Source organism: Phascolarctos cinereus, unplaced genomic scaffold (genome assembly GCF_003287225.1).
Source record: "Phascolarctos cinereus isolate Bilbo 61053 unplaced genomic scaffold, phaCin_HiC Scaffold_9;HRSCAF=440, whole genome shotgun sequence".
NCBI lineage: Eukaryota > Metazoa > Chordata > Mammalia > Diprotodontia > Phascolarctidae > Phascolarctos > Phascolarctos cinereus.
This window is the reverse complement of record NW_027556402.1, coordinates 203,979,738-204,000,465: the sequence shown is the minus strand read 5'-3', so window position 1 is coordinate 204,000,465 and position 20,728 is coordinate 203,979,738. Positions and strand designations below refer to the sequence as shown.

At 40.8% G+C, this 20,728-nt stretch overlaps 1 protein-coding gene across 1 annotated transcript in view; it reads left to right on the top strand.

The window, feature by feature from the left end:
* Positions 1–20,728, top strand: part of DNAAF9 (dynein axonemal assembly factor 9) — a 173,456-nt gene that overhangs the window by 34,770 nt on the left and 117,958 nt on the right. The window contains 5 exon segments of the mRNA XM_021005399.2: positions 7,797–7,921; positions 12,346–12,442; positions 13,826–13,902; positions 13,904–13,933; positions 19,581–19,658. Coding sequence (XP_020861058.1) covers positions 7,797–7,921; positions 12,346–12,442; positions 13,826–13,902; positions 13,904–13,933; positions 19,581–19,658 — 407 coding nt within the window.

Sequence of the window (20,728 nt, the reverse complement as noted above, 5' to 3'; positions counted from 1 at the left end):
AGAGCTCCTTATAGCAAGGACTTGACCTTGAACCTCAGTGTAGGAGTAGAGTTTCCTTCTAATGGCAGTGTCTCTGGAGGTGGTTTTCTGTACCACTTTTGTTAGTGAACACGAAGGCTAGGGTGATATCGACTTTCTCCTTTCCTGCCTCACCTCTCTTCGGTGTCCTGTGTTTGTAGTGCTTCAGGCTGTTGCCTGGGGACGATTTCTCTGCCAGCTGGAGCAGGAGCCATAGGGAAAGGCAGATAAACACTGGGCAAGAGGGCTGCTGATGATTTGGTCACTTCAGGGAAGTCAAATGAAAGGAAACATCTGACATGGAAATAGACTCCATGCTTAGTCTGGGGAAGAGACACCTCCTGAAGGTCAAAGTTCTCCACAGACATAAGTATGAGTAAGTGAGAAAATGCAAAAAGGGGAAACTGAAATTCAGCAGTTTCACTTTTTAAATCCAAAACCAGAATCCTTTGTAAAATCCTCAAATATGTCTTTAGTTTTCATTTTAAAAATTCCCCCTCCTATGATCTGTACTCATCTAAAGGATGATTGGAGAAGTCTTATTTTTGTTTGAGCTCCTGTAGATACTGAAAATTCATTAAACACAAATACAGCAGCTCTCCAGATAAGCCATGCATTTCACTGTAGAAAATACAACTGAAACCAATATAATATTTTCTCTCTATTAACAGTCCATTCCTGGGCTATTCTGGACAACTGAAGCTTGCTCTGATTAATTCTACTTGGTTTAAAATTCCTGAAGTCATAGGGCTAGAGCTGTAGGAAACCCTTGGGATATGTAATAGGTGATTTAGAATAATTTCAGTGTGTGGGATCTTTTTACTCCAAGCACAGTACTAGATTTTGTGTTGTTTCATTCTTTTTAAGTTGCTTTTCTACCTACTCTCTTTGTTGCTCCTAACCCTGCCCCCAACCAGATTCCAACTCCCACATGCAGTCCCCCTACAGAAATGACAGGCGCACCCTTTCCCTCCTCCCAGAGCCTCCATTTGACTCCGAACATACATCCAAGGGAAGTTTTTTGGCTTTTTTCTTCCTGAATAGAATGTAGCCCTACCTAGATCTTTTTGTTCCAAAGGGTTTCACTTGTACCAGCACAGCCTGGAAAGCAGAAGGAGCTGGGCTAAACCCTCCGTCCTCGTTACCTGTCAAAATAATCAACTTTTAAAATATAGCTCAAATTCCACTCCCTGGAAAAAGCCTTCCAGATCTGTGTAGTAAAAAGCGACCTCTCCCCACCCCCTGCAATCTCATAGTTTGTACCTATCTGTTGTCATTCATAGCTTTCTTCTTTTGTATAGACTTTATCTTTCCAACTAGGCCATAACTTCCATGGGAAGTAGGGCCCTTTCCCCAGAGGTGCTAAGTGCAGAGTGTTACACATAGAGGGTGCTCAGGTACTTGTTGGATTAAACTAAATGACAGAATGAAGCTTCCTTTTGCTACTGTGGCAACCACTAGCTACTTTAGAAGAAGATCCTTGCTTAATGGGGACACTATCCAAAGGTACCTATTAACCAGGCTGGAAGCTATAGCTTTTTCAAAGCCACCTTTAAGGAGTTTGTTCCTGATTTCTGTCAGGAGGCTTTCTTATTTTTACAATGCTATAACCCTACATCTTTCTCCTTTAGAGCAGATCAATTCTGCAAGTTTTGGGAGAGACACAAATTTAGAAAATGCATCATCTCAGCCATTGTGGAGCTTGTGGTCAAATAGGGAGATAAGACATGAACATAGGACTATAACATCCAGTGTTATGTACTTTACCTTACAGCATTTGAGTGGCCCAAAATGAAGTTCTAAGTGAGGTCTGAAGAGGGGGAGAGGAGGAGGAGATTTTGGATGAGTTGGGCTGTGGAAAATGGATAGGAATTCAGTAGGAGGAGAGGGGTTGAGTATTCCAGGAATGGAGAATCGTATAAGCAGCTGGGTGGCGCCATAGTGCCCAAAGCGCTGAGCCTGGAGTCAGGAAGATTCATTCATCTTCTTGAGTTCAAATCCGGCCTCAGATACTTACTAGCTATGTGACCCTGGGCAAGTCACTTAACCCTGTTTGCCCCAGTTTTCTCATCTGTAAAATGAGCTGGAGAAGGAAATGGCAAACCACTTCAGTGTCTTTGCCAAGAATACCCCACATGGGGTCACAGAGTCAGGACTGTAACACAACTGAACAACAACAATAAGCAAAAGCTTGGAGGTCGGAAAGTACAGGCCAGTCTGATTAAAGAACAGAATTCTTGGAATGAAGTATTATGGGATAAGCCTGAAAAAATAAGATAATGCCTGATGGGGGGGCAACAGGGCCCCACTGATTGTTTTTGAACAGGTAAGTAAGGTAGTCAGGTCTATGCAAATAAAAATCTGTGACCTCGTTTGTAAGGAAATATGGCAACAGTATGAAGGGTGGATTGGAGGGAAGAAAGAGTAAAGTGAGAAAGGCCTTTTATACTCTTGCATATTCTAGGTTGAGGGTAGCTAGGTGGAGCAGTGGATAGAGTGCTGGGCCTGGAGTCAGGAAGCCTCATCTTCTGGAGTTCAAATCTGGCCTCAGACACTTACTAGCTGTATGATCCTGAGCAAGTCACTTAACCTTGTTTGCCTCAGTTTCCTCATCCATAAAATGAGCTGGAGGAGGAAATGGCAAACCACTCCAATATCTTTGCCAGGAAAACCCAAATGGGGTCAAAGAAAGTCAGACACAACTGAAAGTAAGTGGACAACAATGACTACAAAATACTCTAGGTTGGTGGTAATAAGGGCCTGTGTTGAGATAGTGAGAGTTGAGAGGCGGGGAAAGATTCCAGAAATGTGAAGGTTGAATAGGCAGGAATGGGTAGGACTTTGGACATGCTGAGTTTGAGGTGTCAGTGAGCCAAATAAATGGAAATGTCTGTTAGGCAATTGGAGATGTATGCCTGGAACTCTTTGTCTTTTCTATATTTTATTCTTTTCCCAATTACACACAAAAAATTTTTAACATTTGCTTTTTGAAATTTTGAGTTCCAAATTCTCTTCCTCCCTGCCACCTGTCCCTCTCCTTGAGAAGGGGATATAGATTATCCCTGTGCAGTCATGTCTGGAGCTCTCAAGGAAGGTCAGGGCTGGAGATGAACTCTGGGAGTCATCTGCCAAGAGAGGTGATAGTTGAAGTCACGGTGATGAAGGAGATTGCCAACGGAGAGAGATAGAGAGAAGAGGCTAGGATAGACCCTTGTGTAATACCTGCCTTAAGGCTTTGGAAGGAAGATAAGCCAGCTCTGCTTTAAAGTAAGACTTAAACGGGAGCTATTAGCAGTTGAAGGAACTGTCCTGAGAGGGATATTTGGCTACTACTTGTAGACTTTCCTTTTATAGATATTTTCTCAAGCCTCCCTTCCATAAACAGATAATCCTATTTATTATTTAAAGCTTATATGTACAGAGCATTTTGTCTCCATCTTGCTTTCAGCTGATAACTTCAAATTACTATATGGAATTGATTTGGATATTCTTATAGGAGGCCATGTGGTATAGTGAGTTTACTTAATGGACTTGGAATCAGAAGACTTGGGTTCAAATCTTGACTCTGATATTGACTAGCCTTGCGACCTCGGTCAAATCACCTAACTTACCTGAGCCACGGCTTCCTCTTCTGATAATATGTGAGACTGCCTACCTTATAATGGAAGCATAGATTGAGAGCTTGGAGAAACCTTGGAGCTTATCTAGTCCATTCATTTTACAGATGAGGAAACTGAGTCTTAGAGAAGTTAAGTGATTTGCTCTCAGATAATATTCATGAAACATTTTATAAGCCTTAAAGCTCTGTATAAATGAGATGCTATTATTAATTCATTCCTTGTACGTGTTTAGACAAGGAGAGTATAGTACTTCTGAAGCCACAAAGAAAGAGTATTCAGAAAAGTGGGGGAAGGTTGGTTCCTACTATCAAATGCTATAGAAAGGTTAAAGATGATGAGAACTCTTCGTCCTTGCCCCCTCTCCCCTAAGGCATTTTAATTGGCAAGATCCTAGTGACTCTTGAGAGAACAAATTTCATTCAAGTGGTGGAAGCTTATTCTAAATTGTAAGGGGCTAAGAGTTAAACTCTCAAGGGTAGTGAAACTCTTTTGAATTAGAAGTTATCCATTGGTAGAGTCTTCCTTTCCCTTCTGCATAAATAAAATCATTGTAGCTAGAATAAAATATAAAATATAGACAGGGGAGAAATCTTTGTGTAAGGCAATTCTATTAAAAGTCTGATATCTCAAGTTTATAGGAAAAAGATAACAAAAATTTTAATACTGGTCAAAAGATATGAATAAATAGTTCCTAGAAGAGGGAGTACCATCTAGTAGCCATCTAAAAAGTATTTAAAATTATTAATAATTAGTGAAATGCAAATTAAAACCAACTCCAAGTTTGTACTTCACAGCCATTACATTGGAAAAGATAGTAAAAGACAGAAAAATTCAATACTGGTGGAAATGTGGAAAGATAGTTGAACATATTTACTGCTGGTAGAGTTGTTAGTCCAACCACTTTGTAAAATGATTTAAAATTATTCAGGAGAAGTTACAAAATTGTTTCTTCCCTTTAACTCAGTGATCCAATTATTGGGTTGATACCTCAAGGTCAGTTATTGACAATAGGGAAAAAACCTATCTATGTAAAAATATTGATAGCAGCATTATTTGTAATATAAAGAAAGCTGGAAATAAATCTTGTCCCTAAGGCTTGGGGAACGGCTGAGCAAACTGTAGTATATCAGTATTAAGAGATATTATTGCTCCATAAAGAAGAAATAACGAAGAATTTACAGACAGATGGGAAGACATGTATAAAGTGAAGCAGATTGAACAAAACAACGTCCAAATAATAGCATGTACAGTTACTACAACCATATAAACGAAGGCAAAGTTAAATGTCAGTAATATCCAGATTGAAAACGTTGGGCCCTGCTGGCACTCATTTAGAAAGCATTCTTTCCAGGCTTAGACACATAACACTTACTATTTGTGTGACTATGGGCAAGTCACTTAACCCCAATTGCCCCACCAAAAAAAAAAAGCAAAAAAAGCATACTTTTTTTTATTTATTAAAATTCTCTTTTATTTGCTGTTTGATTTGATTTGATTTGCTCTTTATTGACAGATGAATAAATTATACATTGAGTTTTCCCCATGATCTTATCTTGTCCTTTGTCCCTCCCTTTGATGATCATTTTCCAAAGAGTTTATAAAAATGTGCCTTTAGATGGCTTAGACCAGGCCCTGAAACCCCAAGGAATGGAGCAGCTACAAATAAAAAAAGCTTGTCTCTGAGAGAAAGAAAAAATAACAAAAACTGATTCCAGTGATATTAAAACAAAATGTGCTGGCCTGAGTGACATGGCCTTTCCTGGGGGCTCAGCTGCCCCTTAGAGTCCTAGGTACGCTGGTCAGGAACAGCCTAACTGCTGAGGAATGGGGGACTGGAGCACAGAAATAACTTCCATCAGTCCTCTTAAGAAATGAAAAACTACTACAGTGTAAGGTTGCGTATACTAGATATTGGTCACAATCACCCTTTTTTGCTGTTTTGCTTACCTGCTCTGGGGAAGTGTACATCATGGGGAACTGAAGTGTGAGTCTGATGAATGTTTCATATACCAGAACAAATTTTAGCAATAGAAATGATTCCCTTAATTTTCTGTTATTTAACCTTCTATATTTTGGAACCATTCTTTAATCAATTGACCCTAACCAACCGTGATTATTCTCCTGAAGTCTAAAGAATGCCAAAGTTCCATTTATAGAAAAGATTTTTACCTATAAAGACCCTTGCTTCCTTTCTCTCAGCCTTTCCTGCGTTCAGAGCCAAACTATAAACCTTCCCAAGGCTCTATCAGAGTTTGGGTCTGACTGCTTCGGCTTTATTGCTTTAAGCCAGATGAAATGAAATTGAAGGACCACCAAACACCTAACCTGTAGGACAGTTTCTCAGTGGGCATGAAAACGTTAGCAAATGACGTTTCCTGACTTGGGGCTGTATTCCTGGGATTGTCAATTTTTTTTTCCTTCATAATGACCTGCTTTGTGTTTTCCCTCTTGCAGTTAAACCTGATGCTTGGCTCTTATCAGTCAGATTGCAGACTTGTAACTAGATGGGACAGTTGACAGCAGAAAACTAAGCTATATTTTTCAGTTCAACAAATATTTATTATGCACTTACTATGTGTGAGGCCCTGTGCTCAATTCTCAGAATACAGAGCTCAATAGAACATAGACTCTTTTCTCAAGGAACATTTGATAGAGAAAGGACATGTATACAAACAACTATGTTTAGAGTGAGGGTGAAAGGGACACAAGAGAGAGCCAGGCAAGGGGCTTCTCACATTCATCATTTCTTCTGAGGCTGTAGTATTCCATTCCATTCATGCACCACAATCTGTTCAGCTGTTACATAGTCAATGGGCACCTACTCTGTTTATAGATCTTGTTTTTTTACTACAAAAAGTGCTGCTATGAATATTTTAGTGTGTATGGTGTCTTTTTGGGATCCCTGGGCCAAAGAGAATATGAACAAATTCTGCTTTCTACATCAGTAAAATAGAGAGATAGGTAGAGACAGATGCAAGATGCTCATATGACTGTCTTCTCTCAGCCTCTGTCATGTGAATTATTGCAGTGACCTTCTCAGTGTTCTCTCTGCTTTCAGTCTCTCCCCACTTCAACCCATCGTCTACTCATCTGCCAAAGTGATTTCTGTAGAGTGCCACCCTTCTGGTCAGTTATTACCTCCAGGGTCAGATATAAAGACCATTTGATATAGAAAACCCTTCCCGACCAGGTCCTTTCTTGTCTTCTAGGCTTCTAACACCTTCTTTCCCTCCACAAACTCTATCACCAGGTAAACTGGCCCACTCACTGTTGCTCATACAGATCGTTCCGTTTCCCTCCTGCATGCCTTTTGCCCTGGCTGTGCACCATTCCTGGAGTTGTCTGCTCCTTCACATCCACCTCTTAGCTTCCTTCACTTCTTTCAAGATGCAGCTCAAATCCCACATTGTGCAGGAGGCCTTTCCTGACCTCCCCAGCATCCCCTCTCTCCCACTGCTAGTGCCTTTCCTCTAAGATCGCCTTCCATCTACATGGACGTAGCTATTTACATGTTTTCTCCTCCAGTGGAATGTGAGCTCTTTGAGGGCAGGAACTGTGCTTTTGCTTTTCTTTGTATTCTCAGTGCTCAGTGTAGTTCCTTGCGCGCAGTAAGCTCTTGATAAATGCTAGTTGACTCACTGAGGTAATGCCAAACTATGTTCCAGAATAGTTGGACCAGTTCACATCTCCACTGTGTGTGCACCTGTCTTCCCTTAGTCCTTCCAGCACTGGCTTTTTCCATCTTTCCTGAATTCCTGCATTTGAGTCGAAATCTCAGAGTTGTTTTAACCAGCGTTTCCCTTACTATCTGTAGTTTGGATGATTGTTTTTATTCAAAAGGTTGTTGATAATTTGCATTTCTTCATTTGCATATTCTTTATCTCCTTTGGCCACGTATCTGTTGAGGAGTAGATTCTGGTCTTATATCTATCACACCAATTCCATCTGTACTTTGGATACCAGACTGTCATCAGAGATTTTCATGCAAAAACTTTCCCCCCATTTATCAGCTTCTCTTTTTTATCCTAGCTGCATTGATTGACAGTACATTTTCCAATTGCAGAATTTTATGGAATGTTTATTTACTAAATGTAAGTTTGTGCTTTGTTCATACTGCCTGTGGGGGAAAAACTGTTCATGTTTCTGTTCTTTTCACAGATGTAATTGTATTGATCAAATCTGACAGTGTTCACCTGTACTGCAATCCTGTGAATTACCGTTATCTCTTGCCCTATGTAGCACATTGGAGAAATTTACATTTCCACTGCATGACTGAAAATGAGGTGAGGAAATGGTGGAATTATATCCCAAGAGCATCCTTCCTGTGAAGAGGTACTGACCTAAGAAACAAGGCTGCAGAGGTGATATAAGTCAGGAGGAATAATTATAATAATAGTGCACATTCATGTAGTGCTTTAAGATTTACAAAGCGGTTTACATTAATTATCTTCTTTGATAAAGGCTAGTTTTCTTTTGTGTGAAGGCCTATATCTTGTGAATGGTAAGGACCGTTTTAGGAAGCAAATTGTATGCCTCACCCTAGGCAGCAGATACTGGAGGAGAAGGAGGGCATGGAAGAAGTTGTACCTGGAAGTGGACTGTTGCATCTGCTTTCCTTATCTGGACAGCCAGCCCTACTTACTCTTACTGCTTTTCTTCATAATATGAATTTTTTCGAGGTGGAGAATGACTTTTCCTGGGTCTGGGGGTAGTACAAGTTTTCCTAAAAGCTGTGTGGTTAGCTTGATCACGTGCTTATCTTTTCAGATTTTTGGTGGGAAACCTCAGATGCAGTTCCAAAGATGCTTTACAAATGTTTTTTATAGCAAGTGTTTCTATTGGAGTGAAAACTGCCGAAGGAAACACCCCTCAGGGTGTTGCATTTAGAATCGGTGCCCATCAGAAGTGTGCCCCATAGCAGCTACAGCAGCTAGCCAGCTCTTGGTTTGGTCTCTCAAAATGACTCATTTTCAGGCTTAGTAACTAATAGAGAAGGAGCTCAGAGGAAAAGAACAAAAGAGCAACCTCTTTTCTAGAGGAAAAATATAGCCACCATAAACTCTTAAGTTTTTCACTCAGGTGAGAATATGTATTAGGATAAAACCTAAAGGCTCTTAATATTGTTCAAGAAACAATTCTCTGAGCTACTAGAACAGTTCTTAACTGTTTTTAGGTCATGAACTTTTTGGCACTGTGAACCCTATTTTATAGAATAATGATTTTAAATGCATAAAATATATAGAATTGCAAAGGAAACCAATCATTGAAATACATTTATCAGTATTTTTGAAAAGTTCATGGACTCCTGTCCTAGAGCATACTTGATACTTTTTTCAGAGTGGGAACTCTGCTGCCCAGAGCTCTAGGTCTCCTCCAGCCAACAGCCAATCCAAACCCCTACAGCCAGTAGGGCAGGTGCAAATTTATTTAACCACAGGCTTTTGTACAAATATTTGATAACATTTATTAACCATCTACCATGTTCAAGGCCCTGTGTCTGGCTACTAGGGAAGCTATAGAGTCATTTTCCTGGGCACTCAAGGAATTTGCAGTACAGGAAAGAAGATAAGGCATGTACACAGATCTCATGCCCTGCCTTGCCTTCTAGTTGAATGTCATAATTGGTACAAAATCGATGAGAGTTCAGAGGAGGGACAGATTGCCTCCAACTGTGGAAATTGAAGACATCCTGGATAGCTTAGAAAGAATGGAGCTCAATTTTTTTCTAGGTACTTCTTTATTGTGTTTTTCTTCTTAAATAGATTTCCTCACCTATACAGTGGAGTGATCATTCTGAATTTGGTGTGGCTGTTGAAGGGTTAGGATTTGTGGCTTCATGAAAGTATTGAACTATGACCTTTAATATCCCTTCTGTTTTCCAACCTATTGTCCTGTGTTTCTGAAATCTTATTTATTTTTTTTAAATCTAATTAACAAGAATTTATCAAGTAGTTTTGTGTATCTTGACATACAGCCTACATACACTATCAGATTAATTTTGTTCACCATTTTTATCTGATTTTTGCTTACTTCTTTTGTACCTGGAAGAGCTTATATAATTAGATGATTCTCTTTTTTGTCTCAACCTATTCCTTATGATAGGATACCTTTCTAGACCTGATTTTAACAGACCCAGCTAAGAAAAGCAAGGAAAATTCAGACTGAAGGGCTCCAAATACCACTTGGATATCATAGACTGGTGTTTGGTCAAGCTCCACTGTCCTCACATTTGAGAAAAGAGAAGCAGGCAGACTCTGTTTTTGCTTCTGTAACTGTCACCTTTCTTGGAGCTGGACCTGCTGTTGGCTGAATTTTTGGCTTGCTGATACTTAAGTTCTCTCAATACACAGTGATATTGTCAGGGTGGTGCTGCCCGTGGAATTCTAGGGGATAGCAATTATTTGTCTGGCTGATCTGCCTGGGTGATTGGTAGGGATTTCCTGGTCTTATCCCACGCGTACAATTGTGTGCCAGTTTTTATGCTTCTCTGGAATTCCTGCCACCGTGATGTGCAAATGACCTTGTAAGTACTCTTTAATGGGGGTGTTACTCCCCTTGTCAGTCTTGTTCATGGAACAGTAAGACTGAGAAATGAAGCAATTGACTCTTTGGCCGTAACACTAACTCATCGATGTGAAATGAATCTTCATTATGACTGAGATATGATCATTTTATCATGTCCAAGGTTGGTTTTTTCCAGGTTTGAAAAATGAAGCACTAAACCCCCCAAAACCAAGTTTTAAGTATTCACTGTGAGCCAAGCACTGGGCTAGGCTCTGGCTGAATACAAAGATAAAACCAAAGCCATCTCTACCCTCAAGTAACATTTTACAAGAGGGTGCATCAAGTAAATGTGGCATATATACAAAGTATCTAAGGGTGAGTGGATCCCTCAGGTGAGGCATGTGGGAAATAGCATTTCAGCTGAACCTCTAAAGGAACCAGAGCAATTGTGAAGCCAGCCTGGAGCTCACAAGATGCACGAGGCTTGGATACATAGATCTGGGGGCCAGCCATAGAGGGAGAGTGTAGAGAAAGAAGAGCCCTGGGTTATACAGACCACACAGGTATCACAAGTTCGTAAAAAAAGATTGAGAAGGAGCAGCCAATCAGGTTGGTGTAGAACCAGGAGAGAGTAGTATCACAAAAATGCAGGAATAATATTCAGGAGGTTGGAATGGTCAGAAGCATCAAACATTGTCGAGACAGGTCGAGAAGAATGAAGCAGAGAGCACATTCAGTTGAATGGAGCTGGAAAGCAGCTGAGAAATGAGTGAGAAGTGACAAAGTAAAGGCAACAAGGGGAGTTCTTTCTAGGAAGTTTGGCTACAAAAAGAGAAAGAAAAGATAATAGTTAAAGAGGATGGTAGGGTCAAGTCAGAGTATTTTGGTTTTTTCCAATGGGGAAGACCTATGCATGTTTGCGGGAAGTAATAAGTATGTAAGAAGAGATTGAAAATCGTTGGTTGATGTTTTTACATGCAACTGGGAAATAAGATATATGGGCAATGGGGTATAGAAATCTATCCTGCCCTACAGGAAAGTAGAAGGGGAAGGGGATAAGAAAAGGGGGATGGTGATAGAGGGGGAGAAGGGGGTATTCAGAATGCATGCCATCTTGGGGCAGGGGGAGGGGAGAGGAGAGATGGGGAGCAAATTTGGAACTCAAAATCTTGTGGAAGTGAATGTTAAAAACTAAAAAGAAATAATTTAATTTAAAAAAAAACATAGATTGGGTGAGGGTGGTGGATGGGCCCAACTTCTAGAGGAGAGTAGAGGGGAAGGCATCAAGATCAAGGGCTCTTTTGGTACTGGACAAAGCATCCAGAGCAGGCCTGGATTTCCTTTTGGGGTGACCAGCCTTCCTGCCATGATGAGACAGTAGCAGAGGAAAGGAATTTTTGAACCAGAGCTCTTAATTAGTGATCTCTACCCTCTCATGTGAAGCCCTGCAGGTGGGAGCCTTTCTCCTCTGCTAAATGGAATGATTTGGTTGCAATTGTAGTATATTGTGGGGTTGTATTTTCTATTAAGACAGCTAAAATTGGAACCTGAGGTCTGGTGCCCTAGAGCACTATGCCCTCTGGACAGCCAACCCTTAAAATGTTTCTTTGTTCAGAATAATGCATGCATTGCTAACTGGTATGGCTACTGACAGGTCCCATACAGGGACCCAGGAGCACTGCCATCCTGGCTCATGGATGGATTCTGTGCAAGTATGCCTGCTGGTAGAGGAGCAGTTGTGTCCTGGAAGGTGGTCCGGCCTTCTCTTTGTACTTTGGAAGTTACATACACGGACAGGCTTTGCACTTCCACCTCTTGTTGTCTTGCTTTGAAAAACATGCCCTTTGAAAAGCTCCTATCCTGCAAGGGTCATTTGGCAAAACTCATTTGTTATTTCTTCTGGACTGTAGTGATGCAGATTGTTATATAAAATCATGTTTGTTGACAGAGAAAAATCTGAGGAGTACATTGTAAAACCAGTTAGTTTCTGAGAAGTTATCTTTCAAGTCCCACATTAAGAAGCAGTGTGATACAATGGAAGGAGCCCTGGAATGGGGGTCCTGGGAAAACCAGATTCTAGTCCCAGCTGTGCTACTAACTAACTAGATGACCTTGAGTAAGTCATTCCCCTTCTGTGGTCAAACTAGGTTATCTTTAGGCTCCCAACTAGCTCTCTGATTCATTGGTTTCATTTTCTCTTTAGTATGAAGATGAAGAAGCTGCTGAGGAATTTAAAATTGCCAGTTTTGTGGACATGGTTCGAGACTGTAGTCGAATTGGCATTCCTTATAGCTCTCAAGGTGAGTAACTGGCTACAAGTGGTGCTCTTGTATTGGTGAACAATGTAAGCCTTGCCCTCGTGGTCCACCTGTGCTGAAAGCACCGGCTGGCCAGAAGAGTATTTGTCACCCTTTCCTCCTATTATCGCTTAGTAATCATTACCAGCAAAAGCATCAGTAGGCCACTAATAGGCAGGTAGAACTTCCTAGTCAGGACTTTATGCCGCAGACATCCTTTTTTTTTTTTGAATAACTTTAAATAGTGTTATAATTGACAGGGAGCTCTTGCTTATTAGAAACAAGTCATTAAGATAACTGAAAGAGAAAGCTGACCTAATAGATACATTAAAAATTATATGTAGGGGCAGGTAGGTGGCGCACTGAATAGAGCTCCAGCCTTGGGGTCAGGAAGACCTGAGTTCAAATCTGACCTCAGACACTTGACACTTATTAGCTGTGTGACCCTGGGCAAGTCACTTAACCCCATTGCCTCACCAAAAAAAAAAATTATATGTAAAAGATAAAGACGTTGGCTAAATACAGCAGTATTTTGTTTTCTGTGTTTTCCAAGAAGTTTTTATCTCAGAGCTCCTTTGTAAGGAAGGAGGAATCCTTTTGGCTTGGCAAGTTTCCTTTTTTGGGACTAGGGAAGTTGGCTGGCTGTGTTTCCTGTGGGACAGAAGCCAAGCTTGAGTCTATTATAATTACATCTACTAAATGATGCAAGATGTCTGCAACAGAACAGTTATTTGGCACTTTTCTCCCTAGGAAAAAGAAGTATAAAAAAGTTTTGTTAGAGTGAGATGTGGATTTCTATGACTTACAGAGAATTTTAGTAACTCTCTCCCAACTCCAACCCCAAACTGTACACAAGGTATTACAAACTATGGCTATCTTTTAGGGGTAAGGAACCTGCAGCCTTGAGGCCACATGTGGGTTTCTAGGTCCTTGGGTGGGGCCTTTTGACTGAGTCCAGGTTTTACAGAACAAATCCTTTTATTAAGGGGATTTGTTCTGTGAAGTTTGGATTCAGGCAAAGGGCCGCACTTGAGCACCTATAGGGCCACATGTGGCCTCGAGGCTGCAGCTTCCCCACCCTTGCTAGATGATTTGTTTGGATCTTGAATATTTACATTGTTTTTTCTTCTTGAATTATGTGTTCCCTTTTGTAGTCTATGGTGACTTCATTGGGTTTTCTGGTTTGTGGTTGGTGGTGTTTTTCCTGAATGAGAACTTTTTTAAATACAGTAAAAGAACTTTTCTATAACTTAAGAGGTCAGAGAAGGACTGATGCCTTTCTTAGAGGCTAGTCATGTTAGGTCAGGTTCAGACTGGTATGTCTGTCAGATCAGGTTGGATAACAAGCTGTATTATAATAGGCTTTCCTGTGTTTGCTTCTTCCAGGTCACCTGCAGATATTTGATATGTTTGTGGTGGAGAAGTGGCCAATTGTTCAGGCTTTTGCACTTGAAGGCATTGGTGGGGGATGGATTTTTTACCATGAAATATCAGGTATATCTAAAATACTGTAACTTGTCTTTGTCCAACATGCAGAAACGGCAGACCTAGAATTGATGTAGCCATTTTCTTTGGAGGTCACAAGCCTCAATGACATGCATCTTTATGACATTTGAGAGAGGTTGATGTCATGTAGGAAGTTAGTAAGGCTGCTGGAAGTATGTATATAATTTAATGGAAGTCCTAAAATAAACAAGATTTTTTTCCTTTCATATTTCATTTCATTCCAACAAACACTAAGTGCTTCCTATGTACAAGGCCCTGTGTTGAGGAGACAATAAGACACAAATGCTGCCCTCAGGGAGCCTACGTGGTAATAAAGAGGAACGATTCATGTACACAAATAATAATGGCTAACATTTACATAACCCTTACTATGAGCCAGGCACTGTGCTACATGCTTTACAATCATTATATCATTTGGTCCTCACAACAACCCTGGGAGGCAGGAGCAATTATCATCCCCATTTTACATATGAGGAAACTGAGGCAGGCAGAGGTTAAGTGACTTGCCCAGGGTGACACAGGTAATAAATATCTGAGGCCAGAGTTGATTCAGATCTTCCAACTCCAGGCCCAGCTGTCTGTGCACTCTGGGGGCATCACCTCACTGCCCCCCCGCTAGGACAAGAGATTGAGTGTGATAAGTACAAAGGGGAGGTAGAAGCCAAGTGCAGTATGAAAGTTCAGAAGGGAAAGATCACTTTTGTGGGGAGAAGATACTGATAGCAAAATTCCCATGGAAATTCTGCTTTTTGGAAGTTGAAGAGTAAGTGACTGTCAAAGCTCACAGACAGACCGATTGTCATTTTCTGCTTTTTCTTCAGTCCTTTCCCAGCTTTAGTTTATTCTGAACACTGTACTGTCTGTTTGACAGGGTTCAAGAACTGTTCTCTTTTGCTTCCAGCTTGTGGCAGGGTCAGGCTATACTCAAAGGGCAGTTGTTCTGAGGGGCATCATTTTTCTTTCACTGCCTTGGGGTCTGCTTGGCTTTTTCAAAATGTGCTTTTCTATTTTTTTTCCTTATTTGGTTATGAACTTGACAAACATGAATATTTACATACACAACAGAAAAAGAAAATTGTAAGAGAAATAGTGAATATTAAAAATATATTTTCTGTTATGAACTTAAGAATATTCAAACATTTCAACATATGATATGTGATATACAGAGAGCAAAAGTAGAAGTGTATATGAACCTCTTAAAGGTTGTTTTCAAAAACTCAGCTTTAATGAGGTAGTAACAAAATTGCCCTGTTTAATTCCCTTCTGAACTTTTCATTTCTGTGTATTTTTTATTTATTGTTGTTCTTTTCTTTTTACGTGTCTTATCACTAACCACTAACTGTCTATTGCCACCCCAACCCATCAAACAGAAGTTTCTTCCCTTGTAATAAACAGATATAGTCAAGCAAAACAATTCCACATGGTCGGTTGTGTCTGAAAATGTGTCTCATTCTATACTTAGGCCATCTCCTCTGTGCCAAGAAACAAGAAACTCATATCAGTCATCAGCCTTCTGAAGGCGTGATCAGTCACTGGTTGGGTTGATCAGGGTCTGAAGTCTTTCAAAGTTATTTCCTTTTCATTATTGTGGTCATCTTTCTGGCTTATTCATTTAATTCTACATCAGTTCATCCAAGTCTTCCCTGGTTTCTCTGAATCTTTCACATTCATCATTTCTTATCTTATAATAATGTTCCATTAAATTCAGGTACCACCGTTTGTTCAGACATTCCCCGGTTGATGGACACACACTTTGTTTTTAGTTCTTTGCTTCAATAGAGTATTGCTATAGATATTTTTGTAATATGAGTCCTTGCATTCCACTTTGCCTGCTTGGCTATAGAGTTCCAAGATTATTCAACTTTCTTGTGATCTCTACTTTGTTTCTTTAAACCGGAATGGATTCCTAAGGGGGCTGACATTGGTCCTGCCTGCACCCATGCTAGTTAGTAAGTGTAGACTTCTCCTTCAAGACCAGAAACCCTAAGCTGGAAACCCGCTACAACTGGTTATAATTAGAAATAAGTTTATAAGTTCTCATTTTAAAAAGAAAATTTAAAACATTACACGCTTCTTTTTTAGCCAGATAGCGTTATTGACATTACCGTCAATAAATGTGTGCTCTCTTTAAAAAAAAATTTTTTTCCCAGTAGTGGGGAACCACCCACCCACCCACGCTTCCTGCATCTGGAGCTCTTAATGATCAAGCAAAGACACCAAGTTGACTGGGGTCGGAGATACAGTATTGTAGTGAGACAAGGTAGAACGTAGAGACGAAATCTGTGAAGTTCTCATTGTTAGCAAAGTTTTCAAAACCTATTGAACTGACTGGCCAGGAAATGTTCATTGGGTTCTCTGAATCAAGGTATAGCCAGTGGCCATATCTCCGGGTTTTCTAAAGGACACCTTCTACCTAGGTCACGCAGGTCAGAAACACAGAAAATTCTTGAGTTGGAATAGTCACCCTGTAGTCCAACGTGTACTTAAAAAGGAATCCCCAGCAAAGAAAATGGATACATCAAATAGTTTTGACTGAGTGACCAATCATCCAACCACTATTTGAAGACCTCCAATGAGGAGGAACCGACTACTTCCCAATAAAAGCCTATGATTCTGTGGTCTGATGTGCAGAAAGTATGACTATTTCACAGACTCACGTAACTTTTAGTGTTAGGATGAACTTCAGTGGCTATTTAGTTGGGGCAGCAAGGTGGCAGAGTGTATAGAGTGCCGGGCCTGGAGTCAGGAAGACTCATCTCCATGAGGTCAAATCCGGCCTTAGACATTTACTAACTGTGTGACCTTGGGCAAGTCACTTAATCCTATTTGCCTCAGTTTCTTCATCTGTAAACTGAGCTAGAGAAGGAAATGACAAGCTACTGCGTTATCTTTCCCAAGAAAACCCCCAAGAGTCAGACACGACAAAAACTAAACAACAACAAATAAACTGCATGCACCACAGTAATCCCCGTCATAACATTCTCAACAATCAGTCATCTAGTTCCTGCTGGCGGTTCTCCCTTTGGAAGCAGCTCCTGAAGTAACCTGTTCTACCCTGAGCCAGCTGTCATGGTTAAGAAGTATGCTTCACACCAAGTCTAAACTTGCTTCTTGAAAACTTCTACCATTGGCTTCTGGTTCTGCTCTTTGGAGCCAAACAGAACAAATATCCTTGATGAATCTGCAACATGACAACTTTCAAATGCTTGGAGATGGCTTGTGGATCCCTTCTCCACCCTACCCCCCGATCTTCTCTTCTCTAGGCTAAAAATCTGCAGTCTTTTCTGTCCCTTATTTGACGACGTTGACCAAGCACCTCATCACAGTGTCCAGTAGTATGAGACACATAGGCAACACGTGAGGAGAGTTATTTCTAAACTTCTTCCCAAGTTCAGTTATTTTGTCAGTCTCGTAATAATGGTGTTTGTATAGATAGCACCTGAGAGGCGCCGGCAAGGATAGCAGTTTTTTGCTGAGCTCAGAGGAGCCAGGAGTGCCCCACCAGGCACATGACCACCAGAGCTCACGTTATAAGCAGACAGAATAGTAAGGTGCCCAAAAGTGCCCTTTCTAGGAGAGCCCGTGCCATGGAGGCTACAGAAGCAGAAGCAATAGCCCTTCAGGGCCAGCAGAGGAGAGCTTATGGTCTATACATCTGGAAATGACACTGAGCGCTTTCCATTTTAGCATGAACAAATAATAATAACTGACATGTATGTAGTACTTATAAATTGGCAAAGGGCTTCACATCTGTTGTCTCATTTGATCCTCACAGTAACCCTTGGGAGGAAGGGAGAGACTACAGGTGTTATTAGCCCAGTTTAAAATCAGTCAGTCTGAGGGCTTCTAGGTGGCACGGTTGATAGAGGCCCTGGAGTAAGAAGGATCTGAGTTCAAATGTGGTCTCAGACACATAACATTTACTAACTGTGTGACCTTGGGCAAGTCACTTAACCCCTTTGCCTAGCAACAAAAACAAAAACGAAAAAAAAAATAAGATTGCGTGAATGCCAGTGGAGCATATGAGTTGTCCATGGGTTATCCTTTTCTCTTACTATGTAACCAGCCCATCTTTTTTTTTTATTATTTACAATCGCATACTTTTCTGAAGATATTATTATTATTATTAGAATTACCTCATGGGTTTCTTTTTGAAGTGTAAAAGAAATAGAAAAAAAAGCTTTTGGTTTTTCTGAGGATAAAATACTAAATTCCCTTTTGGGATTTTATCAAGTCCTGAACTCTCCCATTCACACAAAGATGCTTATTCTGCTTTCCCTTGAGGCCAGATCCACAATAGACTAAATGTATGCCTGAAGTTTTCCTCTGTTGCCATCAACTACCAATAAGAAATTAAGGTAAAAATAAATTAATCAAGTAACAAACAAATTATAACAAAATAAAAAATAAGTCTCCTTACCTTACTTTTTTCTACTTATTCATCTATTTTTGCCCACCCCCACTCTCGTGTCTTGCTCCTAGATACACCACCTATGCTACTGGAATATAAGCTTTAGAGTTTGGAAGGTCAGGCAGTGATGGGTAGGTGGAGCCCAAAATTCTTTGAATATTGTCCCAGTGACAGCTGAACACTGTGCAACTTCCAGGGCTCCTAATAAGTCTCTCTGTGGCTGTCATCTGGGGGCCAGTTTAGCTACATTCAGAGAAGCTCGTTCTCAGAAGGTTGGCCAACTGGGTGATGAATTTTTTTCAGCTACCCCAACTCATGAAGAACATATGATGTGGGGAGGGGCTGCATGTAAATGAGTGGGGAGAAGCCCCACACCCAAGGCTCTAATCCCAGAGCCTGGCTTCTGCTACTGAAGCACCGAAGGCTTGCGTTTGTGTGAGTAGGGAGAGCCCCCCACTGGGGAAATCCAGTTGGTAAAATTGGAATCCAGCCATTGCTTTAGTCAAGCATCTCTTGTTCTTCTACTAAGTGGTCTTTTTTTTATCCATTTTGGTGAATTTCATATATAGACCTCAAAGCTCCATATAAATGCCTTCTTGTCATTCTTGTTTCTCTTGGAAACAAATGGACAAGCACCCATACAACTAAGTAGTCATCCAGGGAAGCTTATTTTTTGAAAAAAAGGCTGCTGTTAACACAGAGCATTTTAGAAATCACTTTCTGTACTGGTTTATGAGCCACACAAGAAAACCATTCTGAAAAACTTAGGTGGATTTTTTTCCCCAAAAAAATTGGTACCACTCACCTTATTCTCTGGATTTTACTCCCTTTGAAAATCCTGGCTATGCCCAAAACCCAAACCGATGCCCAAGGGGCTGATGAGGATAGTCTATGGAATGTTCTGCCAGTTTAAGGGTAGATCAAGAAAAATTCTCAGAACACTTTGAGTATTCAGGATCATTAGAATAAGCAGCTAGTCTCCCAAGGTGACTTTCCAGAAGCAGCAAGCTTCCTCTAGATGTGTAATTTGTAGTGTTTATTAAAAAATGAGCTTCTGTATTTTGTCACTGCTCCTGTTTTCCATGTCTTTCCTGTGTGGCACAAGGCCTGCAGCAGGTAGAAGCACTCTGGGCCCTTGGGCTCCAGGATCTGCTCCTGGAACAGAAGAAGGTTTGAAGGGATCTCATGATACTGACTTTCACTGCTTTTGCCCCTGTGTTTCAGCTGCAGGATGTAAGTGCTGATTTGTGGAAAGTGTACAGCCGGATGGATCCCGTTTCGCTGGAGAATTTGCTATCCCAGGTAATGGAATTGAACTCTACATGATTCCCAGACCAGGGCCAGCTAATGTACTCACTCACGGGGGAGACTGGACTTGGAGAAATGAACGGATTTTTTTTTGGCTTTAGTTCAGCAGTGGAAGAAGCTGCTGCTCCCTAGATGTCTGTCTCTGACCATGGCCATTAATTATTTCCAGGATGCTGAATTTGGTCTTTGAGGAACAGACTATTTTGGTGACCTGTTCAAGGTCAGATAAGTGATTTTTGTGGCTTGTCAGAACCTTTTGGTTCTTCTTTCTCCACTTAGTTTCATCTCATAAAAGTCTTTGCACATTTCTTTGAATTCTTTATATTCCTCATTTCATTTTGTGCTTCTCATATTCCATTATATTCCTATAGCATAGCTTACTCAGCCATTGCCCAGGCACAAGGCACGTTGTTGTCCTTCCCCAGACCTCAGCTACACAGTTTTTTTGGTGCCGATTATTTCATTGGCAAGTGACATTGCTTTGTCCTCAGCTGCACATCCCAGATTCTTACCTGAGGAGTTTCTTTAGCCATTCAGATATAAATAATTATTTGAGGAGAGGAGGGAGAGTCACCCATGCACTCTGGGTTCCTTCATGTAATGCTTTATTGCTTTGTTAATTCTAGAAAGGGCACAGGCTAATACAAACTAAGGAAATACAAACTAAGAAAATGGACACAATCAATGACACTCTCCCCTTCCCCCCTTTTGGCAGCATGAGTTAATGATTGTGGCTATGGAGGGATGTTAGGAGACCTGGATTCATTTGGTGGTCTGAGTATTGTGTGACGCTGTCTGAGTTACTTTAACTTTCTGTAAAATGGGGGAAATACTAAATGTTGTTTCTCTCGCTTTGTAATGATCATAAGACCGTGGTATTTGGAGGTGAAAGGGACCTTGGAAACGATCTGGTCCAACTCCTTTATGTTATAGACGAGGCAGCTGAGGCCCGAGGGGGAGGGGATTTGCTGAAGGTCACACAGGTCCGAGGAGCAGACCTAGAATTCCAGCTGAGGTCTTCTGACTTTAAATCCAGGGCCCTTTCCCCTTAAATCCCACCCCTA